This window comes from Zingiber officinale, chromosome 7B, assembly GCF_018446385.1.
Source record: "Zingiber officinale cultivar Zhangliang chromosome 7B, Zo_v1.1, whole genome shotgun sequence".
Classification (NCBI taxonomy): Eukaryota; Viridiplantae; Streptophyta; class Magnoliopsida; order Zingiberales; family Zingiberaceae; genus Zingiber; species Zingiber officinale.
Genome location: NC_055999.1, coordinates 6,511,023 through 6,536,005, shown reverse-complemented (window position 1 = coordinate 6,536,005; position 24,983 = coordinate 6,511,023). Strand labels below are relative to the sequence as shown.

Genomic DNA, 24,983 nt, shown 5'->3' with positions numbered 1-24,983 from the left:
AAATTGACAAACTAGTAACAAAATCGATCAAATTCAATTTTAACATATATACGAAGCAATATACATATTTCATAAGAAAATAAGAAAATAAAAAAAAATATTTTTGTTTATTTAAGGAATTTCAGTTGACTGACACACTAAATAACATATTAGGTCGGTCGATTGAGAAACTTGATCCTAAATCCCTTATCCTCATTAGAACTAGTCTAATTAAAATATTCACTTATTTTTATTTAATTTAAACCTATTTAATTAAATTATATTAATTGATATAATTAAATCAACCAATAATTTAAATCAGATTAAAATCTATTTGGACCAACCCAAATCAATATGATCAAGTCTAAATGAACTAGACCAATTTAGATTGGCCATTAGATAGCCATACAAATCTAAATCCAAGCCTAATTAATTGAAAAATCCAAAAACACAAAGTTTTAATTTTCAATTAATTTTATAAAAAACAGTCTGCTTCGTCCTTTTCCCCTAATGGCAAAGCTTTCACGATTTTTTCTACTTCCAATTTTTAAAACCAAACTTATTCTATCAAATAGTGGGTTTGACAAAGAAACACTCACTTCCTCTGCCACGACAAACACGATCGTCACGGCTATCGATTGTTGGCCTTCGAACGTGATCATTGACACTCGCCGACCATGAAAACTGATAGCCAGCGTCCTTTCGGGGCTCAACAACGGCGACAAATCGCGACTCAATCATGATCTTGCCAGGTAACGATGGCTCGAGTTAGTCAAGGTTTCACCTGACGACGGCAAAACGCAAACGGAGTAACTTTCATCAACGATTTTTTTTTTTCCGCAAAAAAATCTTACCGTCGGAAAAACAATCACGAATGAAATCAAAATGCCCTTACCTTACTCTCTCGTTTATCTTCTCATCTTCCTACCTTCTTCTCTTATAACTTGGACCTTGTAATTGTTACGGCGTGGAATTATTGGCATTAATCGTCTGACGTTAGTGCCACAGCAGTAATTTCTTGGCGGCAGTTTACGATGAGCTTCATTTCTAGCACAGTAACACCAACAGAGAGATCGGATCCAACTTTCAAAACGGAGCCCGAGCCGCAGAGCCGGTGGAGAAAAAAGGGACCATCAAAGCAATGTAAAGTTATGTTACAAAGAACACTGATTGATAAGTTAAAGGATTTATTTGCCGAGCGAACCATGTTGCCATCGTTTGGCATGCCATAATAATAATAATGTCATTTAACGTCGAGGACGATTTATGAATAAGTATTCTAGTAAATGATTAAGACCATTTTTATCATACCAAGAAACCAAAAACAAAAGCACGTCTATCAGATAAGACCCTTAAACCCAAGGGCACCTTAATTTGCATATAGAAGAACATTCTCATATCGTATTCGATGGTGATCAAACAGGCTATGGGTCCCCAGATACTGCTCAACGCTGATGACTTCCGTGGCATTAAGAACAAGAGGAGTGGGGCTACCAGTCCATGGGGGAGATGCTTTGCCGCTTCGAGAGTGACACAGCCAGCCTAGCAACCTCATCTATCAAATCACCTACAGTGAGGGAATCTATGGACTTCTTCTCCCCGGACGAGCTCGAGTCTCCAATCTCCGAGAAAGATGCTAATCTTCTCCTCAGATACAGAGATGAGAGAATAAAATCCACATAAACCAAGCCTAACCAATCAAGGCAGGATATAAAATGGATTTGGGAAAGTTAATCCAAGGGTATGGTATTCATCTCCAACTCTTCTACTAAACTGTCTTTTCTGCTCTGCAGGCATCGATGGAAAGATGGCGGTTGGCACTGCAGAAACGAAAAGCAAAGGGAAAATTGTATGGAAAGTTACTGCCATCATCCACCGACAACCCACAAGAGATTGAAAAAAGATAACGAGTAAAAGGCTGAATAAATGCTCTGACAAAAAGGAAAGTATGTGATTCCCCCATTGGCTGATCCATGGCCCTTTGCAAACTCTAACCTTATTAAAAAGGCAGTTGGGAAGAGGCAGGCTGCGAGAGAGAGAGAGCGATGGGCCTGAAAACAGTGCTCTTTGGAGGCACTTCACAGGATGTTCCCCTTCAATCTTCGGAAAACTCAAAAAATGGATATACAATGTTAATCAGCTATTGTTCATCTGAATCTGAATCACAAAGTCGATTCTTTTAGGCATCAAAATCGTAAGCATCGACAAAAGCAATAGGTAAAATGCGTAACATTACAATATATATATATGCAGCAGAATGAATTATCCGTCTCTATTTTATTCAGCAAAGCAGTAGTCAAAATGAAAGATCGCCTCGCACCAAAATGGTGGAGAGCAACGAATAAGGAAAAAAAAAACTTCAAGTTATACATGACTAAACCCAGAGAGAGTAAGAATCAGACGATGTCTAAGAGAGAACCAAAAAATAATGGAGAAAGATGAAAATGGAAGTGCTTTGAGATGAGGATTTACGGTGAAAAATAGAGGGGCGAGCAAGGGAGAGAGCTTAGTACCAGATGCGGCAGGGCAGAAGCTGTGCAATGGTCATTTGGCAGCAAAACCGTAGAGGTCGTAGGGCGCCCAGATGTGGTCGAGCGGGCAGGGCTGGTTTGAGTCGAGCCGCACCCAAGGCTTGCCCTTGCCGCTCCAGTGAAGGAGGCTCACCGGCCCTGGGTGGAGATCCCGACAGCTACCGTTCACGTTGTCCCCGCCGAGCCCGTGCTGGTTCCACCTGTGCTCGATGGGGGCTACTTGCCCTGCAAATACAAGAAGGAAGGGCGGAAGAGACCCCAACTCATAGATTCGCCCTGCTCCGCCGGGCGCTGCGCCCCTCTTCTGTACCTCCATCCACCGTTCTATCCGTCGAGTGTACCCCGCGCGCCGCCATCGGACAAGGTCAAGCACCATCACTCCAGTGTTGAAGTAACAAGGCCGGCGCCCCGCAAATGTGGCTGCCAGGCGCCTGTTGGACCAGAACCGGTCGGTGAAGTACTTGGTGAAGTTGGCGTGGCAGTACTCTGGCGCCCCAACGGCCTTCGATCCCAACCCTTTCCGCCACAGCTTGGCGATGTCATCCATCACCACTAGGTCGGAGTCTAGGTAGATCACTCGGCTCACGCACAGCTCGAGAATTTCCGCCAGATAGTTGCGTGCGTAGTTGAGTGGCTGATCCAGGGCCTGCCGCACCGACGTCGAAATCATCCATCGGACACGGTCTGGATCGAAGTAATACGCCTTGAAGCGGAGGCCTGGGAAGGCCGAGCGCACCACCGACTCCATGCCCAGCTCCGAAACCAAGAAATGGAAAAAGACGCTCTCTGGGCACTGGGCGTGCATCAGCACAGAGTGAACCGCCGCGATCGAGCCCCGCAGGTACTCCTCGTCGAGGGTGATTGCGACATGGACAAGCGAGGAATCGCAGACGGAGCTGCCGTTAGCAGACGGGGGTTCACAGTCGGCGGCATTGTAAAACCGGGGCGCTTGCCGGAAGGCGAAACCTTTGGTCTCGCTAGAGGCGGCGGCTAGCTGGTGATTGTACCCGCCGCCAGGAAACCGTAGATAATGGGAGGACCGAATGGCCTCGGCTGGAGGGGAGGACTGGAAGGAGGGGGATAACAACACCATTACCATGGCGGCGGAGCACAATCCGGAAAGGCGGACGACCCACCGAAGGATTCCTCCACTCCGGCGGCTTCCGCCTCCCCAACCCTTCCGCCGACGCCGACTCCTAGTCTTGAAATCGAAGATATCAACGAGGTGCGCAAGCGCCGACAAGAGGAGGAAGGCGACGGCGCCTTTGATTCCCGCCAGTGCGAAACAGAGGAGGGCCGACTCCGCTACCGCTCGCAATCGACAAGAGGGGAGCCGACTCCGCTACCGATCGCAAACGACGAGGGTTCGAGCTTGGTCTTGGAGCAATCGCCAGCGGAGAAAAGCCCGCTAAACCCTAGAAGCGAAGGCGAAGAATTCATCGACGACAAGGAAGCGAAGGAAGCTCTGCCTGGAGTCCATTCTCCATCCTCCTCCCCGGCCGCTCCTCTCTCCCTATCTCGATCGTCTTGTCCCTTTCTTGCTCTGCCAGCGCAGCGGCAACGGGGCTGTGGTTGAGATGGCGAACCGCAAACCACCATAAAATATAACAATTCCATTGGTTCGTCAAACGAGAGATGAGGGGAAAAAAACAAAAATACCTCTCTTAAAATTCCAAAAAATAATTAACCGGCCCGTGGCTAAATCGAGGACATCGAAGTTCATCCTAACCGTCAGTATTTTGAGATCCGTTATCCAGAAGAAAATTTCTCTTCTAAATTCCAATTTACTAAACTGAAAGGGTCAATTAATAAATTTATCACATTAAAAAGGAGCAGCAATTAAAAAAAAACATTCTTGCATTTTAAAACGATCAAACATTATCCTTTTTTATGTTAGAGACAATTTAAATCTGAGTTTTTTAAAAAAATATATAAGTAATATTTAACATTATCTAGTACACAAAATGTTGATTAAATAAGAATGTTTCACCGACGGCGAGCACAAGAAGCCCGTCGGTGATGGTATTTGCCATGGGAAACAGTCTCACTGATGGAGGAAAAAAAAACGTTCCTATATGTCAAAAATGTAAAATTTCACTGACGGGGAGCATTTCCCACTGATGGAAAAAAAACGTTCCTATGATCTTCATCGACGAGGCAATTTCTTGCGAGAAGGTCGTCGATGGTACTAACAAATCTCTGTAGGGCATTGAGCGTGCATCATCAATTAATTGGGGGATCATGAGGGCGGGAGCAGGCCGGGGATGAAGGGCACGCCGGTCTGCGGCAGCCAGGCATTGCCTGAGAAGAATCGTTGGACGGTGAACTTCTGGGCGTGGTCAAGGTCAACGGTCTTCACTCCCTTCCACGTCACCCTCTGGCTCTTGTCGGCGCCAGGGCCGCGGTTGTCGATCTCAGCGTAGAAGCAAGTGTTGAGGCCGAAGTCGCCGAGCCACGGCAACCACCCCTTGGGATTGATCAAGTCGTCCAACTGCGATTGCATCACGAAGGTCCTGGAGTATTCCTTCCACGGGCGGCCCAGGAAGGTGGGAAGCTTGTTGCGTAAGGGGTAGTATTCGGGGTCAGCACTGATGGTGCAGTTGTGGAGGATGATGGCGCCGGTGGATCGCCGGTCCTTACGCCCTTGCGCGGTCACGATGTTCTGCTGGTTGTCCAAAGGCTTCCGGGCCAAGATGAGGCAGTTCTGGAAGATGGAGGCAGAGTCGCCGAAGATGAAGTCAATGGTGCCGGTGATTGTGCATTCGCGGTAGAACTGTCGGTGGGTGTGCACGTACAGCGTGTCCTGGTACCCGTCGAGCCGGACGTTGTAGAACACCGACTTGTCCGACTGCACTCGGAGCGCCACAGCCTGGTGCTTCGCTGCCCCTGCTGAGTTATCGATCCACAGGTCCTTGGCGATGAATCCATTTCCAACCACAGCTGCGTCGATCGGTAACTCGCATTGTATTAATTAAGCATGGATTGGGTTGGGTAGATAATGTAAAATTAAGCTTACCGACGGTGGAAGTTTTGAAGGTGGCCACACCATCAACGAAGTTGAGGCCGCCGGTGATCTTGGTCTTGCTTTGCCCGTCGCCGACCATCATTATGTTGGTATGGCTCCGGTTGACCTGGACCTGCTCATCGTACACGCCTTCCTTGATGTAGATAACGACGTTCTTGAGGCTGTTCTTGGGAGCGCGTAGCAAGGCCTCGCCGATGGTCTTGACATCGCCGGAGCCGTCCTGGGCCACTGTGATAGCAGGCTTCAGTTCGGCCGGGCTCATCTGAAGGAGCCTTCGCTTGCCGCCAGAGACCCACGATGGGAACTCATTATCGACTTCGAGGAGCTTGCGGCTCAAGCCACCGAGGTTGAGCTTGTCGAGTGCGTCCCCGATGTTGGTGACGATGGCGAGAACGTTGCTGCTGAGCTCGGCGGAGCTGTTGAGCGCCTTGCGCATGGATGCCGCGGCGTCCGTGTCGGCTTCCTCGAACCCGTCGAGGCACGTCTCCTGGTACGTGATGCTGGCGCTAATCCACACCCTGAGGTCGTCGATGAACTTGCCGATCTTTTCCAACGAGAAGTCATCGAGGCGGTCGACGGAGCTGTGGAGGTCGTCGACGGCGTAGTCGAGGAGCTCGCGGCAGTTCTCGAGGGCCTCAGAGGTGCGCGGGTCCTTTGCGGCCTCCTGAAGCGTGGTGGAGTGCTTGAAGGCCTCCTTGATGTGGTTGATGGTGACATTGAAGACCAAGTTGACGAGGTTCTTAGGGTCCGTGTTGTTACCGGCGACAGAGGAGAGCGTGGTCTCGCAAGTCTGCTGGTAGTCGGTCGGCAGGCAGAATTGCTGGATGTTCTTCTGCGAGGTGGACAGCTTCGTCACTTGTGCCTCAGACGTATCGTCTCCACGGTTGTTGGAGACGGTGACGACGCCGACGGTGGCAACGACGGCCACGAGCACGACCGCTGAGACAACTAGAACGCCGCCGTTCCCCATGATTGATTATCAACCAAGACTTATTCTTCGTCCCCTTCCAAGCAAGAGAGATTATTATTGGATATTGGAAGGGGGAACTTATTTGGAGATGGTAACGAGACCCCGATGGCAGGATGATTTGGACGAGTGTGTCGAAGCATTATATATTGGAGGGACGAAGGCACTTCATGGGCGTGCATGCAACAAAACGGGAGAGCCATTGAGACCAAAATAGGTGGATGAAGAGACAGAATTAGGAAGCAATTTGTATTCTGTACCATACGAAAGAGCTCGAGGCCGCGGCAAGCTCGGCGTCCTTGGTCAACGCCTTGTCGAGATATGAAGCAAGTTGTCATTACTGAAGAGTTCTCCTCGGTTTTTTGTTAGTAGACTGCCACATATCCATCAATTTCTTTTATACAGATAATAAAGAGTTCTCAAAAATATATCAATGGAGCTACCAACAACAAGGCAATGCAGCAAAAATAGGTCGCAAAGATGTTTCGAAATTAAATGAGCTTATACCAGTCTTGCATCAGGGAATTTGGGATTGGATGAACTATCCCTAGACCAAATTCGCTAGAAGTCATAAGTTTCACTTCGTTGAGTGGCTGGACATGCTCCCAACAATGGAGGATTGGCATGCGGACCTTCTAATAAACTCTCTGCTATTGTGCCATAAGCTGCCTCAGTTAGGTGAATTCCATCCCAGGAAATGAAAGCTGATGGATCGCTGCAGACCTTTGCCTCCTTGTGACCACACTGAACAGTTCGGCTGACATTATATCGGCCATCGTTTCCGCAACATGCATGCAGTGTTGCCTTAAATCCTGCACTCAGAATTACCTCACTATATCAGGATTCCATCAAACTACATAATAGAATAGCAAGTGGATAAATATTTGGACAAATAATTCATCACCTAGTTTGTTACAAATTGACTCCTGCAATAGATAAAAGATAACAGGCATCTCAGTACAATTCTTTTTGGATCGCAACTATGATAGAGATTCTTAAAGTCAACTTTCACTGATCTATGCCATTGTTTGTGTGTGATATGTGCTCATTAGTTATCTACAACTATAATTACAGAACAAAATAGTGTAGGATGCCACGAGGAAAAAAAAGAGCAATTAACTACAATAAGTGCTCCATTTGAAGTCGTTTTGGAAGAATTAGCTGTTGAATTTGGTTTCTACACTGATCTGGCTAAAGCATTGGGTTTACTGGTCATCTGAGTAGGATGCATGGCGTAAATTAGCCTATCAAGTTTCAAAAACTCTTTTCCGATGTTACAACCAAAGATAAGTATTATTCTGAATCAAATTAATTAGGTAAACAAGAAGGGATGCCTTGGCGCATGACGATAAAGTTATTGTTTTGTGATCAAAAGATCATGGGTTAGAATCCTGGAAACAGTCTTTAGCAAAAAGCAGAGTAAGACTGAATGGATCTTTTCTCGGGACCCCACATGGTGGGAGTTTCATGTATCGGACTGCCCCTTTAAATGAATTAGGTAACAAACTGACTCCATTGTAATTGAGGTGAGATTGAAACTAAACAATGAAAAGTAATGGCTGCTGAACTAAAATTGCAAGTAAACCTCAGTTGGGGTACATGGAAGAAACTTGAATCTAAACTTAGTATAAGAACTTTGCCAAAAAAACAATGTAAAAGAAATACACACCAAAAAGTTGGGGGGCATGGAAGAAGCTTATAGTTGCACTGTAGTAATCTGCATAGATGATGGTAACATGTGGGTGAAGCTTTCGAAGCCGTTCCAACTCTTCCAGAAGTAGGTGATTGTGGTACTCAGAGAACTCATTCAACCACTTAATACACCCTGTTCCTGAGTCATATTCCTCAGCATTATTGCTTTCAAACACATCTAGATATGCTGGAACACATCCAATTGGAAAATTTCCAGGAACTAAGAATGTCTTTGCCCCAAATTCTATTAAATCCTGTCCAAAGAGGGAATATATAGAGACCTAGTTCATTTTGTCTTCTTTAAGCAAGAATCCAACAAATATATGCTCTGAAAAGGAAGATAGAGGAACCAGAGGCAGTAACAGATCTTGTTAATAATGCTAGAGTAAAAACATCCAATTATACTCAAAATTATGATGCACAAAGATTACTGATAGTTCAATAGCAAATGACTCACACTGATGGCAGAACCAATTGCACTAATCACACTAGGAGCGAAGGTTCTTATATCATCAGCCTTGTTGCCTTGGAAGAATGGATGGTTGTAGTCATTCCCACCAATCTCTCCCATCAGAATCAATGAAGTATTCAGTAATTCTTTAGGATCTAGATATAAAATAAAAAAATTACAGTTACTAATTAATATAGCCAACATGCAAAACCTATTCAATCAGGTTCTTTGGCACATAAGCGAGACATTGATAAACAAAAATCTATTAGACAATAAAATGAAAATTCTCAAGCAAAGGACAACTGATTTTTTGGGTTAGCTAAAGTAAAGCAGCTCAACCTTTTCTTTTTGGTCTATAACTCAGGCAATATTACTAAATATAATGATCCTGTCCGAAAGTCGATGAGATGAAAAACTGGGGATGTAGAGGTCCCGCTAACCGCCCGTAGACTCCGCTCCGCCCTACAAAACAGATGACATCAGTGCTGAGCCAGGGAAGAGGTCTCTAACGTTGGTCTTCCGATGCTCAAGTCAGTCACTAGCGATGATGTAGAAGACGGAGCAACAAGAAGGAACACTGTAACGCAAATAGTGTATATCGTGTACCTCCACCGATGCTTGGACTCCCCCTTTATATAGAGTTCCTGTAGCACGCGTGCATGTTTCCCCAAGCGAGCACGCTTCTCGAAGTTTTCCTTGAAAAAACTTGTCAGTAAAGTGTCTCTGACACAATACCTTAAAAAGCCGAGCATATCTCTGATATGACAGTGGAAGCTTCTGTCGTACGATCTTCTTGTCGACCATGCCTGGTGTTAGCGACATTAACTCCCTGGATCCGTTGTTAGGACGAGCGGGTTAGCCGCTCGGCCAGAACTTCGCTGCGCTTATGCCACGTCCACTCGACTGGAACTCCGCTGCGCCTGTGTCGAGTCCTATTGCTAGCCGAGCGGGGTAGCTGTTTGGCCAGGATTCTACATATCATCTCCTCCTTTTGGCGTCCAACAACACCCCATTGAGCGTCGGTTGTTTGACACACCTCCCCGAGTCAAAGGTGGGGTCAGACCAGAACCTTATCCTCTCGATTGGGGGCCTGATCGCCCGACCGGCCAATACAATTATCATCCGTTTGACCATATGATATCTGAACGTTGTCCGCCCTAATTTTGACCTCCATCGTGGCAACTAACCCCTGCAGGGTGGGCCCTTCTTTATCGCTGCATTACATGTCTCTCCCTCAAGTCTAGTCGAAGGAAGTTGCAAGTCCGACTGATTGGACAAATTGTCAATGACGCTTTTCACCGAATCGGCTTATGACACCCTTTAGCTTTTGATCGGACCGATGTAGCCCGACGGTCGGCTATGTGACCGCTCCCTTGTAACTGAGCGAATGTGTTAGCAAGTTTCTTTGCCGATCGACTTGTTGAAGACTGTCGTTCGGCGATACGTCTACTTCCTTATGCCGATCAGCACAAGCAAGATCCATCCTCGATACCTTCTCTTGCGCTTCCTTGGGTGGGCGCGATCTGGGTTTACGTCATCCATATTTCTGGGAGATCGTGCAAATCCCTGCTCATTATAGCTGAGCGCACCTCCATGCCTCTTAATTGCTTTCATTAAATGTTATCTCGTGGCCAAGCGTTACGTGTCCCTCTTGCTACCGTTGCATGCTTGACGTGACAAGCGAATATCCTCTGGTGATGTGACTTTTGGCGCTTTGAATTCAACGGCCAGATTTCTACCTAGGTCTCCGCGATCATAGATCGGACGACCTCGATTGACCGGCCCCTGGGGTTTATAAACACGTGCTCGCCACCTTCTCCTTTTGCACATTTCTGTCTTCGAGCTCTTTGGCGATACTCCGCCTTCGTTTCTCAGCGATATTCTTTCTCTCCTGCTCCTCCGGCGACATTCCAGTAAGCTCTCATTCCCTCCAATCGCATCTTTTCGCTGCCTTCCTTGCTTTTTGCAATAGTGAGTTCTTCACAGCCTCCCGTCGCCATCCATGGGCCTTGGTACACCTCTACTGAGTTCAGGTTTGACGCCGGCGATGCTGAAAGCCTAACAACCGCCTATGAGTTTTCTTCCGATTACAAAGTTCTTCTTCCTTCTCCTTCCGATCGACCAAATGCTCCGCCCCGGCTGTCTTTGTTTCTTTAGGGATCAGTTTACCGCCAGCCTGCGGTTTCCAATCCACCCTTCTTTCCTGCCGTATGTAAATATTTTCGCATCTCTCTTCATCAACTAGTACTGAACTCCTTTCGGTTGTTGTACGGGGTGGTGGTTCTATTCCGCCTGCACGTCATTCCTCTCACTCCCCGGCTTTTTCATTATTTTTATTATCCCAAATTGTCCGAGCCGGGGACTTTTCTAAGCCCGAATGAGCTTAGTTTTCTTCGATAAAATGTCAACCTCCAACAAGCACTGGAGGGAGTATTTCTTTTTTGTGCGCCTTCCCGAACGGTCAGACTTCCCGTCCGACTGGCATCTCGAAGTGGCGAGTCAGAGTCTACTAAAAAAGTATAAGAGTCGATCGAACACCTCAATGCAACTTCAATGTTGGCCGGTCAAAAATATGACATCCACAAGTTGCTGCTGCTCGACCATCTTCGCCGCTCGGGCTTGCACGACTATGTCGAGCTCGCACGAGCATGTCAAGCTCCTCCTTGGTGAGCGTCACGGTAATGAGTCGTTCAGCGCCCTTCATCTTCTCAATTCGGATGCAGGTTAAGTTCCGACAAACGACGCCGATATGATCCTGTCCGAAAGTCGATGAGAAGGAAAGCTGGGGATGTGGAGGTCCCATTAACCGCCTTAGACTCCGCTCCGCCTTGCAAAATAGATGACGTCAGTGCATTGCCAGGGAAGGGATCCCCAGCGTTGGCCCTCCTACGCTCAAGTCAGTCACCGGCGATGATGTAGAAGGTGGAGCAACAAGAAGGAACACTGTAGCGGAAATAGTGTATATCTCGTATCTCTGCCGATGCTTGGACTCCCCCTCTTTATATAGAGTTCTTGTAGCGCACGTGCACGCTTCCCCATGCGAGCACGCTTCTCGAAGTTTCCTCTGAAAAGACTTGTCAGTAAAGTATCTCTGACACAATACTTTAACAAGCCGAGCATATCTCTGATGTGACAGTGGAAGCTTTCGTCGTACGATCTTCTTGTCGACCATGTCTGGTGTCAGCGACACTAACTCCCAAAAGGATGTCGAGAGATAACACAGTGGGTCCATTGCTAGGCAAGCGGGTTAGCCGCTCGGCCAGAACTTCACTGCGCTTATGCTGCGTCCGCTCGGCCGGAACTCTGCTGCGCCTGTGTCGAGTCTTGTTGCTGGGCCGAGCAGTGTAGTTGTTCGGCCAGGATTCTACATATCGTCTCCTCCTTTTGGCGTCCAACAACACTCCATTGAGCGTGGGCTGTTTGACACACCTCCCTGAGTCAAAGGTGGGGTCAGACCGGAATCTTCTCCTCCCGGTCAGGGCCTGATCGCTCAACCGGCCAATACGATTATCATCCGTTTAGTCATATGATACCTGAACGTTGACCGCCCTAACTTTGACCGCCCTAACTTTGACCTCCATCATGGCAACTAACCCCCTGCAAGATGGGCCCCTCCTTATCGCCGCATCATATAACATTGTTATATCAAAATATTCCTTCCCAGCTCGGTCAAGATTGCTTAAATTTAATTAAAATCACTCCAACTTCAAAATCGTTCTTAAGACACTTGTAGCAACTATGAGCTGCTACTATGTGGAGCAAGTTGTGGCAAGTATAATCATAGTCAAATTATTCCAATTTAATCAAAATTACACTAGAAGAAGCATTGTTTATATCAATTTTTTTTTACCAATTTAGAGCATCTGCAACGCGACGTTAATGCCGCGTTATAACGCTACTATGCATTTAACGCCGCGTTGTAGATGCCAACGCAGCGTTAAAACACTTGAACGCGTTCAAGTTTTTGAACGCGTTCAAACATTCAAGGGTGGGCCACGGCGGGCCCACCCCATGTGTAAACTTTGTTGTTTTTTTTAATAACAGATTGTTATTTAAAGTTTTTTTAAAATAACGGCTACTTATTTAAAACGTTCAAGCTTTTTTAAAAAAACGGCTAGTTATTTAAAACGTTCAAGTTTTTTTTTAAAGGTAAAGTTTTAAATTAAAAATTAAATAACGGCTAGTTATTTAACGGTTATTTTTTAACGGCTAGTTCGAAATTTCTTCTATAAATAACCATCAATATGCACACATATTTTCATTCCAACTCACTACTCTTTCAATTCTACTCTCTAAATTCTTTCCCCATCTATTTTTTTCAAGTTCTTACCATCTTATTTTCTATCCGAAATGGATGAAAATAATAGGGCATTTTTTACAAATTTCTTGAATTCTACAAACAACTCGCAAGAATATTCATCTTCCCAAAATCCACAAATTCCACCAAATTATCAATACCCATATCCATTTCCCAATATGTCGTTTCCTCCACAAAATCTTCAAAATTTCCAAGGTTTTGGAAATTCTATGAATCATCTGAATTATGCCCCTCGAGGTCCATATCAACCGCTTCCAGCCGAATATTGGCAAAACATGAGCCATCTGTATTTCACACCGTCGGTTGTTCATGGATATGGTACCCCGCACACAACTGGTATGTCTTTCACTCCTTCAATGTCGAATGAACCTGCAACTCCGACTTTTGTCCTGGAGACTCAACTTTCCGACCGTGAATCCCCAATTAAGGTGGTCAATTTAGAAAAGGCGGTTTCAAATACTGAGGGTACAAGAAAGCGTTCAAGTTGGACAAAGGTTGAAGACGAGGTCTTAGTGAGAAGTTTTGTCACTATCAGTGATGATCCAATAATCGGCAATGATCAAAAGGCGGATGCTTTTTTGGGACGGGTTGCAAGCTACTACAATGAGAATCTTCCCCTAGGTTCAAACACCAAAAGTGCAAATGTTATACGGTCACATTGGCACAATACAATCCAAAAGAAGGTATATCGATTCAACGCAAATTACAATAGTATTTATAGTTCATATCGAAGTGGTCACAGTGATGAATATATATTGAGGTTTGCGTACGAAAAATATCTATCCGAAAACAATGGTGTTGCATTCAATCTCGAACATGTGTGGAGAATTGTCAAAGACCGTCCAATGTTTACTCCACGGTCCGCTGATCACTTTGTGGCCACAAAGAAGACGAGGACCTCAGAGTCGGGAGCAAGCAACACCTCCTCCAACCAAGATGTGAGTATAGACCTGAATTATGAAGATACTCGTCCAATGGGGCAAAAGGCAGCAAAAAGAAAGGGAAAAGACAAAGTAAAATCGACCATGGAGGATCTGATAGTAAACTACAACAATATTATCACAAAGTTCACTGAGTACACAAACGTGAAGAAGTCCGAAGTCGATTTGAAACAAAAACAACTCGAAGTAGAGGAGATTAAGGCAAAAGCTGCATTGTCCAAATCTGAAGCTAAGAATAGTCGCTTGAAGTTGAAGGAGTACGAAATATTGAACAAAGACACCTCGCAGATAACAAAAGAGCAGCTTATCATACATGAATGCCAATGCAAGGATATTAGGTCGAGATGGAATATCTAAATTGTTTACTTAACATCCATTTTCTAGTATTATTATAATTTCGAGTGATTGTAATTTTTAATTATTGTATTTCTCATTTTGATTAATGTAATTTTTAATGCCTTTTAATTTTGTAAAATAGTCGTTATAAACAAGTCGTTGGAAACTAGCTGTTACAACTAGCCGTTGGAAACTAGCTGTTACAACTAGCCGTTGGAAACTAGCCGTTGGAAACTAGCCGTTGTAAACTAGCCGTTGCATGACAAAAACAATATATATAGACTATCATACCATTTCTCAAACACATATACTAAAACATGTTTCCTCCAAAAATGTCTCATTCTACCGGCAGCTCTAGCTCAAGTTCCAGTTCGACAAGCGAAGATGTTATTGGTTCTTCAACAACACCAACAACTTATGGAAGCATATCAGAGGAGGGACACGCGCAGAAGAAGGTTCTGTTGGTGCAACATCCCTCAGGTCAAGGTTGACCTGGTTGACCAAGCTGAGTCTTGGTTTGGGTTTAGATGTTTGACAATAAGATATTGATTGAAGAAGAGTCAAGTAGGTCAAGGATGACCGGATACTTGACTGGGAAGTCCTAACTGGGATGTTAGGCAGGAGGAAAATCCTGGTGAGTGAAGCCAGGTGAAAGACCTAGTGAGTGAAGCTAGGCAATTGGGAAGTCCTAGTGAGTGAAGCTAGGCAGGAGAAAAATCCTGGTGAGTGAAGCCAGGTGAAAGACCTAGTGAGTGAATCTAGGCATTGGGAAAGTCCGGTGAGTGAAGCCGAGGCGAGAAATCCGAGATGGGTCGAGGTTGACCCAGACGTGCAGTGAGAGTCAGTAGGTCGAAGGTTGGCCGGATACTTGCACGAGGAAGAAAAGTCCAAGTAGGTCTTAGGGAGTGACCGGATACTTGGCAAGAAGAGAAAAGTCCAAGTGGGTCAAAGGATTGACCGGACACTTGGTGAGAGAGTCTAGCAAAGGGTGACCGGATGCTAGGTCTTATGTACAACAAGTCGTGGTTGACTAGATGTTGGTTTAGGGGCTTTGGGCTTGGTTTTGGGCAAAACCAAGGTTTGGATCGATCCGTGGATTGATCCAAGGTTTGGATTGATCGTGGATTGATCCAGCGGTTTCGATTGATCCGTGGATTGATCCAAGGAAGTTTGGATCGATCGGTGGATCGATCCGGAAGATCTGGATCGATCCACCGATCGATCCGGTGAGTCCCCACGGAGAACCTCTGGATCGATCCGTGGATCGATCGAGAGTCAATCGATCGGTGGATCGATTGGGACTTGCTTCACGCGATAAGTGTTGGATCGATCCGTGGATCGATCGGAAGGTTTTCGAGCGAAGGCGCTGGATCGATCCGTGGATCGATCAAGCCTCGATTTCACGAGCGATCGATCGATTGGGATTCGACCGTTAGCGTCGTTTATAGCTGTTGGCGTCGATTTCTTCAGAGAACTTCACCGATTCATTCCAGATTCATCACAGCTCCTCCCCAACACTCTAAGCTCCTCACCGCCGGTTCTTGAAGGTTCTTGGAGGTTCATCCAAGTCAAGAGAGTTGCAACGGAAGAAGAAGAAGCTAGGGTTTTCTTGCATTTCTTGTAAGCTTTTGCTTATTCTTTACTACCCTTCTTCTTGTCTTGAGAGTCTTGTAGGGCTTCTCCGCCCTCGGTAGTTACCGAAAGGAGTGTTTTCATAGTGGAGGTGCGTGCGTGGTGTGGATCCTTGGATTAGTCATCTCCGTTGGAGGTGGATACCAAGTAAACTCTTAGTGTTAGCGTGTTTGTGTTTGTTTATGTATTTTCCGCGTTCTTGAAGAAACAAGCAACAAAAAGCGAGATTGTGACGAGCTATTCACCCCCTCTAGCTACTTTTGGCCCTAACAAGTGGTATCGAGGCGAGCTCTTCACGGAATCATCATGGAAGGGTCAAGCATATCAAGAAAAACTAGAGGGTGAAGAAGTTGGAGCAAATTCTTAAGTTCAAGACTTTATCAAGCTCAACTTCAAGATGCAATTCCAAGATGGGCTTGGATACAAGGGTGGCTCCACCATACACTTACGAGTTTCGATTCTTGGAAATCAAGAATCGAAAATTTTCTTATGATGGAGATAGAGCAATGGTTTGCTCTAATGGAAGGCTTCAAGGCTCCAAGAGCTAAGAGGCATGGAGCTCAAGAAGAGCAAAGTGGAGCCCGTGAAGTGAGCGGAGCGGAGCCTGTGAGATCAAAGGTGAACAGGAACGAAGTGTAGGATCGGTGTGCACGTGAGAGGAGGGGATGAATCAAGTGTATCTTAAAAAGATCCTTTCGATTCTATGAAGAAAAGGGTGACTCTTTGAGCAAGAACAAAACGAGGAATACGAGGACACCATCGGTTACTCGCTTCAGAAGAGGATATCGAGCTTCATCCTCAAGGGAATCTGCGAAGGGAACAAGGAGGGGCATACTCTTGTTTCGTGTTCAAGATGATGAAGCCTCCACCTCAGGATTGAGGGGAGCGATCCTTGGTGACCGGATCAAGAAGAAGGAGAAGCCTATTCGGGTCAAGTGAAGAAGAAGAAGATGGTGCCACCTCGAAATTCAAGAAATAGCAAATGGAGGAGCAAGTGCCATCCTAAGGTATAAATGTTTCAATTAAAATAAAAATCATATAATATGTTTTGAGTGTAGGGAAAGTGGGCACTACTGAGAAAGTGTCCAACTTGGCGAGAAGAAGGACAAAGTGGCACAAAGGCAAGGAGAAGCCAAGGAGACCATCCGGAACAAAGGAGCAAGGAGCACATTGTGTGTTTTCTTGCAACGAAAGGGCATTACAGTCAATGCCCCAAGGGAAGAAGATGGTCAAGGCTCAATGAGGCATTAGTCAAGGGGAGCCTCCAAGGTAAAGAAGAAGGTAACATTTATCGAGCCTACCCTTTACATTATGGTAAAAGCATGATAGTTCTAATTTTTATCATTTTAATGCGATTTACCATAAGAATAGGAAGCATGAGGGCTTTAAGGAAAAGCATGTGGCCTACATGCCAAAACTACTACACTAAGGCTAGGAATGTAGGTAAAAGTATAGGCAAGAACTCTAAGGATTGTAGCTATGAGCCTAGAAACAAAAATGCTCATGGACTTAATGGAAAACCAAAACTAAGGACTTAGTGATGGAAAATCAAGTCTTGAGGTCAAGACTTGATAAAATGGAAAGACCCTAAGAAGGATGGAAAATATCTTATTAGGCAAAATGAGCATAGCCTGAGTCCAGGAGCCAAAGGTCATCCAATGGTCATGGGGTTTGGGATACAAACCCAAAGCTAAAAGGATGTGCTAGTTATCATGGGGTTCCATATAGCTATGGAACAAACCCTAAGTCTAGAGGTCAAGTCCAAGATACAAGGGAAGATATCCTAGAAGTATCTTTGCAACGACTAAGACTTCTAAGAAGTCTAAGAAAGTCACAAGGTCACAAGAGAGGCTATCCTAGAGTTGACCTAGAAAATGTGACCAAGGCTTCTAAGACTCAAGGTTACTAGGAAGGTATCAGGGAAGTTATCCTAGTGAGTACCTAGAGCATCCAAGGAGCACCAATAGGTGTTGGGTTCTAGGAGCATCTTCTACCCATAGATGGGTTAGAGAGTGTCAACTCCGATTAGAAGGGTAGTTAACCCAACTTTGAGGAAATTGACACTCAAGGAGCATTTTCAAGGTTTTTGTTAACCTTTGAAAATGAAATGGAATTATTATTTACTCCTTGAAAGAGTAAAATGTGCCTAATGGTGGAAAATTGATTTTATCTTAAAAGGCATAAATTGGGAAAACCTAGAGAAATACCAAGTTGGGATTTTGGTATTCTCTTATAAATTTTAAGGCACTCCGGGCCTTGATTTATGTGATTACTCTTGAGGAAAAATGGAATATGCCAACATTTGAGGATAAGCTTAATTTCAATTGGCATAAATTAATCAAGAGAATTAGAAATGCCCATTTAGGTTTTGGCACTCTCTTGAAGCACTTTGGGCAATCTAGGGTTTAAGTTTTAGGATTAGCTAAGATTAACGATACTTAGATAGGTAATCTAGGTATATTTTATTTATGCTAAACCTTGCCATGATTGTTTGCTCATAATATGTCATGACATCATATTTTATCTTATTTGTATTTTGCATTCATGACTTATCATGAAAAATACAAAAATACCATGTCATGTCATACATACATCATGTAGTTATAGGAATCTTTCTTTTGAAAGCTATTTTATTTTGATGTATGCCATAACATTATCATGCATTATGTTTATTTCCTTAAAAATTAAGGACATATGACATTAGTTAAACAAGTGGCATTTGTTTACAACAAGTGGAATAAACAAGTGACATTTGTTTAACAAGTAAATCAACAAGTAACATCCTTTGTGGATGTCTACCTCTCAAAATGCCTAGATAGATATGCATGATCCCTAGAATAGGGCAAAACCAAAATCTTACATCTCGCAAAGACCTATAAGATGACTTGTATGTGTTTCAGTGCACATTAGATACAAGTGAGATGTTAGGATGATGAACAAAACTCAAGATGTTGATTTAGTACATTCTTTTGAGTTTTAAGTTCATCAAAACACATAGTTATGTGTTTTCCCATCATTGGGAAAGCTAATGTACAAGTCATGTGCATTATGCCCAAGGAACATGTTGGGATATTGGTTTTGAAAATGTTTTTAAAATGTTTTTGGAAAACTTTGGTGAAGGCTATCTTTTGATAGTAATCACCATTGAATAGTTAGACACAAACTTGAAGAAAACGCTAAAGTTTTTGCAAGTTTTCAAGTTTGTGTCAATCTTTGAAAATATAAAGTATTTTCATAGAAAGCTATTTTTCCATGATTAAGTATGCCCTAAATAATGTCTACACGAAATTTCATGATTTTTAGATTTTTGTAGAATTTTCTAGGGGTTTCTGAAGTTGACTGAAATGGAATTTCAGCAACTATCAGAACTCGATCGATCCATGGATCGATTGGAGTTCTGAATCGATCCGTGGATCGATTCGGAAGGTAAATCTCCTCAGAGGGTTGGATTGATCGATGGATCGATCCACACATCGAATCGATCGGTGGATCGATTCGGTTGGTTCAATCGATTGGATCCCAACTCAATCGATCCAAGTTGCTGATTTTGGTGGGAAGGCTTTCAACATCTTTGAACCATGGTTAGTCTATGTAACCATTCAAACCCTTAAAATACATTTGTATACATAAAAGGGTGTTTTCGTGTTGAAAACAAGGATGGAATGGTTAAGGAAGACTTCATTGAAGTTTAGGTTGAGGTTTGTTTCAAATTTTGAACATTTGAACCTCAAAACTTCTAAATCTGGGTTTCCTAAAGGTTTAGGGATTCCAAGTCATTGTTGGTGCAATGAAGTTACCACCATGTCTTTAGGGGTAGGGACTCTTTAAAGGCATGAAAATTATTTTTCATGAACCTTGGAAGGTGGTTAACCTTCTTTAAAGAAAATGCTCATGGACGAGCTTTTGAACTTGAAATGGGGAGTGGATATCCTCATTATTTCAAGTGGGAACTCAAGATGTTAGAAAATGCTCAAAGTTGGGTATTTGTCTACATTAAGGAAGAAGTTAAGGATAAATGAAGGGTATGGGACCTTCATTATCGTGTTGTTCACGACGAGTGAAGTTGTGAACAATGATGAGCAACTCTTCAGGGGAGAGTTTTCAACAAATGGATTTGTTGAAGTGTGCCCAAAGAGGGGCATAGGTTGATGTGTGCCAATAGGGGAGAATGAAGGGCGGAAGGGAGTAAGTTAGACTTTCATTATCTAAGAGGGAGTTTCCTCTTGGGGAGAATGAAAGCTTAACTTATGCTTTCATTACCTAGTGGCATGAAGAATGAGGCTATGAGATTAGCTTAACTTACATGTGGCATTGTAAGTGTTATTGTGGTATTGTCAAACATCAAAGGGGAGATTGTTGGTGCTGACATCCCTAGGTTGGCCTGGTTGACCAAGCTGAGTTTTGGTTTGGGTTTAGATGTTTGACGATAAGATATTGATTGAAGAAGAGTCGAGTAGGTCAAGGATGACCGGATGCTAGGAAGTCCTAACTGGGATGTTAGGCGGGAGGAAAATCCGGTGAGTGAAGCCGGTGAAAGACCTAGTGAGTGAAGCTAGGCGATTGGGAAGTCCTAGTGAGTGAAGCTAGGCGGGAGAAAAATCTGGTGAGTGAAGCCGTGAAAGACCTAGTGAGTGAATCTAGGCAGTTGGGAAAGTCCGGTGAGTGAAGCGGGCAGAGAAATCCGGATGGGTCGAGGTTGACGGACGTCAGTGAGAGTCAGTAGGTCGAAGGTTGGCCGGATACTTGCACGAGGAAGAAAAGTCCAAGTAGGTCTTGAGTGTAAATCTTGGCAAGAAGAAAAGTCCAAGTGGGTCAAGGATTGACCGGACACTTGGTGAGAGAGTCCTAGCACAAGGGTGACCGGATGCTGGGTCTTATGTACCAACAGTCGTGGTTGACTAGATGTTGGTTTAGGGGCTTTGGGCTTGGTTTTGGGCAAAACCAAGGTTTGGATCGATCCGTGGATTGATCCAAAGAGTTTGGATTGATCCGTGGATTGATCCGGCGAGTTTGGATCGATCGGTGGATCGATCCGGAAGATCTGGATCGATCCACCGATCGATCCGGTGAGTCCCCACGAACAGAACCTCTCCGGATCGATCCGTGGATCGATCGAGGTCCCAATCGATCGGTGGATCGATTGGGGCGCCGCTTCGCGCGATAAGTGTTGGATCGATCCGGTGGATCGATCCGAAGTTTTCCAGAGCGGGCGCTCGGATCGATCCGTGGATCGATCCAAGCCTCCCAATCGATCGAGCAATCAATCGATTGGGATTCGACCGTTAGCGTCGTTTATAGGCATTGGCGTGCGATTTCTTCAGGAGAACTTCACCGATTCATTCCAGATTCATCACAGCTCTCTCTCTAAGCTCCTCGCCGGTTCTTGAAGGTTCTTGGAGGTTCATCCAAGTCAAGAGGCACAACGAGAAGAAGAAGAAGCTAGGGTTTTCTTGCATTTCTTGTAAGCTTTTGCTTATTCTTTACTACCCCTTCTTCTTCTTGTACTGAGAGTCTTGTAGGGCTTCTCCGCCCTCGGTAGTTACCGAAAAGGAGTGTTTTCATAGTGGAGGGTGCGTGCGTGGTGTGGATCCTTGGATTAGTCATCTCCGTTGGAGGTGGATACCAAGTAAACTCCTAGTGTTAGCGTGTTTGTGTTTGTTTATGTATTTTCCGCTGCGCATTCTTGAAGAAACAAGCAACACCGAGCAACGAGCACGCGACGAGCTATTCACCCCCCCCTCTAGCTACTTTTGGCCCTAACAGGTTCGTCCAAAGAAATTGTGAAGCCGGGCATGAGAGACTCGTCAATGATTATTTCTCTGCATCCCCGGTGTATCACGATGAAATATTTCGAAGACGATTTCGAATGCGAAGAGAGTTATTCCTCCGCATAGTGAATGCATTAGAGAATCATTCAGCATTTTTTCAACAAAGGGACGATGCTGTACGGAGAAAAGGGTTGTCACCACTACAAAAATGCACCGCTGCAATTCGTCAACTGGCTTACGGAGTCCCCGCCGATCATCTTGACGAGTACCTACGTATGGGTGAATCAACTGCCATCAGGTGTCTTTTCAAGTTCTGTGAATACGTTGTTAAAATATTTGGTGATAGGTACTTGAGAAGGCCAAATGCTGATGATGTTCAACGTCTTCTTCAAATGCATGATGAGAGACATGACTTTCCTGGCATGTTAGGTAGCCTTGATTGTATGCACTGGAAATGGAAAAATTGTCCAGTTGCTTGGAAAGGTCAATTTACAAGGGGACATGGGTCACCAATAATCGTACTTGAAGCGGTCGCGTCTCATGACTTGTGGATATGACATACATTTTTGGGGTCGTCGGTTCATGTAACGATATCAACGTGTTATATGAATCTCCCATATTCAACAACGTCTTGCAAGGAAATATGCCGGAGATTAATTTCACGGTGAACGACACTGCATATACGAAGGGTTATTATCTAACAGATGGAATATATCCCGAGTGGGCTACTTTTGTTAAGGCTTTTCCTTGCCCAGAGAATCCCAAGAGGAAGTTGTTTAAGGAAAGACAGGAGTCTACAAGAAAAGATGTTGAACGGGCATTTGGGGTGCTCCAATCTCGATGGGCCATTGTCAGAGGTCCAGCTCGGTATTGGTATAGGAAAAAGTTAAAACAAATCATGTTAGCATGCATTATTTTGCATAATATGATTGTTGAGGATGAGGGAGGTCACGTGACAAATTGGTACAACGAAGAAGGTGACGAACCCGCACAACCTATCCATGGCACAAACCGAGGATTTCAGGATTATCTTCGAACAAATTCTAAGCTACATGACACTCAAGTTCATCACCAACTTCGCACTGACTTAGTTGAGCATATCTAGGGGCAATACAACAACAATCCGTGAATTAATATTTCATATATTATTTTTAATGACATAATAGTATAGTTTATTTAAGTTATTGTTGCATTTCAATTTCATAATTACATGGTAATTTAAAATAAATTTTGTTTTACCAACTTTGTAATTTTAGCCGCTCAGTTGTAATTTTATTTTCCCAACTTTATAATTTTAGGTGTTCAGTTGTAATTTTGTTTTTCCAACTTTATAATTTCGTTTTCCTAACATTATAATTTCGTTTTCTCACAAACATCTATTTTATTTAATAAATATATTTAAAAAAATAATATTATTTTTGAAAAATAATAAAATTATATTTTTAAACATAAGATTATTATTAAAAATAATAATAACAATTTAAATATTTTAAAACATATTTAAAGTATATTTATTTAATATTATATAATTTTAAGATGACTGAGCAGACGGTGGGGCCCATGAATAATGAGTATTAACATTAAAAGGGATGTGGATGAAAGAAGGGTGTTATTATAACGAATATGTGGTAGTGGGTCTCATGTCTTTTGATGAGATGATGAGTGTTATAACATTAGAGCATTGTGGATGCTCTTAGTCAAAATCGCTTTAACATTGTTGTAGCTGCTACAACCTACAAGCTACAGCCGTAGCAGCTGCTGTAAATTGTAGTAACTTTTTGATGAAAAGGAAATAAGGGGCTCCTACCACAAGAAGAATCATTACTAATCCAAAAAATCAAGTACCTTTTTCTACAAAGTTTAAGGGAACAAATAGAAGAAATAAAAAGGCGCAGGCTTACCAGAGGATAGCGAAGGCAGCAATTGTTTGAACTCCTCAATCTGCACGCGCAACGACTTGCGAGTCCACGAAGCATCAATCTCCTTCGCACTGAAAAAGTCAAGGTCGAGCGCCGTGGCTCCCGCAACCGCAAAATTAGCCCCCTTGCGAAAATCCCCTCCCTCAAGGTACGGCCGGACCAGCGGCAACCCAAATCCCTGCGCTGCACCAATCGAATCAAGGACACTCGCATCGGTTCTTTCTATTGCCCAAACCAGATTATCAACGGTCCCGAAACCGACCAATGAAGTCGAGGATGACGCGGCCGTCGGTGTAGCGGCCAGTGGGGCGGCCGAAGAAGGTACGTCCATACGGCGAGACGCCACCGGGACCGCCCACTCCACCGAGGAGAACGGCGTTGCCGGTATCGGTGATGGAGTCGCCGAAGCAGAAGATGGCGGAGAAGCATCCTTCGCCAGTGGTGAGGCCGCCGAGAATGAGAAGGGCGACGGCGAGGAAGGGCGAAGGAGGCGGCGCGACGAATGCCATCGGCCTTGCCGCCTCGGGAGGATGCGAGCCCAAAGGCGACAAAATCGACGCTGAGAAACGGAAACTCTATTCAACAAAGGTGAAGCGAGTGGAGGCAGCGACGACAACAACTGGTCTCCTCGTTCACAACTCACTTTAGACTTTAGATCTATTCAAGGATTTGGAGGCTTTTTTCTTAAAAAAGACAAATTTAAATGATTTTTTTCTAAAAAAAATATTGAACATACCGAATCGTGGATGGCCCAAAATATATTATAGTTACAAATCAGACGGTGGATATACGACGGTGGATATACGACGATCAGACCTCCTTCCATGACATCTTTCTATAATAAAAGAATGTCACTTATGGTACAATGATAAAATATTTAAATTGTCATTTAAGTACTCGTGATTTGAATCTCAACTATGATAAATTTATAAAAAAAATTTCTCCATATGATGCACATAATTAAAGGATGTTGAGCTCTTGGGTTGTCTACTGCAAGCGCTTCCCAATTTATTCTGGTGGTTGATGGAAAATTTTCGTGGGATCGGGTCGGTCACCCCAGGCTCGACGTTACCCAGCTTGGTTAATCATTTTTTTCCTATAATAAGACAAGTCTCGGGGCTATGATATCACGATAGGACATTCAAGTTGTCACATAGGTATCCGCAGTTCGAACGTCAATTACAGTATATGTATAGGAATTTTTTTTCTAAATGAGAGTGTAACCAAAAGATACTGGGCTTCTGAGCTGATCACCGCGTGTACTTCTCGATTTACTCTTGTGGGTGATAGGAAACTTCGGTGGAACTAGATTCGTCATCCTAGAGATAGTCAATGAAACTAACTGAGATTTTTTTTTTACTATAATAAGATAAGGGTTCAAATCTTGATAAAATCGAGAAAAAACTCCTTTCTCATATTAGCTA

At 44.1% G+C, this 24,983-nt stretch overlaps 3 protein-coding genes across 6 annotated transcripts; all 3 read right to left on the bottom strand.

The window, feature by feature from the left end:
• Window positions 1-744: 744 nt before the first annotated feature.
• Window positions 745-4,093, bottom strand: LOC122005194 (probable galacturonosyltransferase-like 7). 4 transcript variants are annotated; one of them, XR_006118345.1, is made up of 3 exons: window positions 2,493-4,093; window positions 1,975-2,089; window positions 1,257-1,799 (listed from the first exon to the last, which is right to left on the bottom strand). XR_006118345.1 is itself a non-coding variant. In XM_042560142.1 (2 exons), exon 1 carries the CDS (start codon window positions 3,607-3,609, stop codon window positions 2,524-2,526), a length of 1,086 nt encoding a protein of 361 aa, XP_042416076.1. In that variant the 5' UTR covers window positions 3,610-4,093; the 3' UTR covers window positions 745-763; window positions 2,493-2,523. The 4 variants fall into 4 exon arrangements, 2 of the variants coding, with proteins under 2 accessions (XP_042416076.1, XP_042416074.1); XR_006118346.1 differs by having other exon boundaries at window positions 1,975-2,079; XM_042560142.1 differs by lacking the exons at window positions 1,257-1,799; window positions 1,975-2,089 and adding an exon at window positions 745-763.
• Window positions 4,094-4,552: 459 nt separating this feature from the next.
• On the bottom strand, window positions 4,553-6,799 carry LOC122005192 (putative pectinesterase/pectinesterase inhibitor 28). Its single transcript, XM_042560138.1, has 2 exons — window positions 5,527-6,799; window positions 4,553-5,450 (listed from the first exon to the last, which is right to left on the bottom strand). Exons 1-2 carry the CDS (start codon window positions 6,503-6,505, stop codon window positions 4,750-4,752), a joined length of 1,680 nt encoding a protein of 559 aa, XP_042416072.1. The 5' UTR covers window positions 6,506-6,799; the 3' UTR covers window positions 4,553-4,749.
• A 115-nt stretch (window positions 6,800-6,914) lies between these two features.
• Window positions 6,915-24,207, bottom strand: LOC122005193 (GDSL esterase/lipase At1g28590-like). Its single transcript, XM_042560139.1, has 5 exons — window positions 23,822-24,207; window positions 23,542-23,742; window positions 8,652-8,800; window positions 8,172-8,448; window positions 6,915-7,314 (listed from the first exon to the last, which is right to left on the bottom strand). The coding sequence occupies exons 1-5, from the start codon at window positions 24,066-24,068 to the stop codon at window positions 7,064-7,066; spliced, it is 1,125 nt and encodes a 374-aa protein (XP_042416073.1). The 5' UTR covers window positions 24,069-24,207; the 3' UTR covers window positions 6,915-7,063.
• Between the last annotated feature and the right edge of the window lie 776 nt (window positions 24,208-24,983).

Bases quoted from the DNA above. Each gene is read 5' to 3' on its own strand.
- LOC122005194 (XM_042560142.1), bottom strand. From the start codon at position 3,609: ATGGTAATGGTGTTGTTATCCCCCTCCTTCCAGTCCTCCCCTCCAGCC.
- LOC122005192 (XM_042560138.1), bottom strand. From the start codon at position 6,505: ATGGGGAACGGCGGCGTTCTAGTTGTCTCAGCGGTCGTGCTCGTGGCC. The intron at 5,451-5,526 runs GTAAGCTTAATT...CGATCGACGCAG, and splicing joins CTTCAAAACTTCCACCGTCG to CTGTGGTTGGAAATGGATTC.
- LOC122005193 (XM_042560139.1), bottom strand. From the start codon at position 24,068: ATGGCATTCGTCGCGCCGCCTCCTTCGCCCTTCCTCGCCGTCGCCCTT. The intron at 23,743-23,821 runs GTCGGTTTCGGG...CGATTGGTGCAG, and splicing joins CGTCATCCTCGACTTCATTG to CGCAGGGATTTGGGTTGCCG. The intron at 8,801-23,541 runs GTAAGCCTGCGC...TTTTATATCTAG, and splicing joins GCTGCCTTCGCTATCCTCTG to ATCCTAAAGAATTACTGAAT.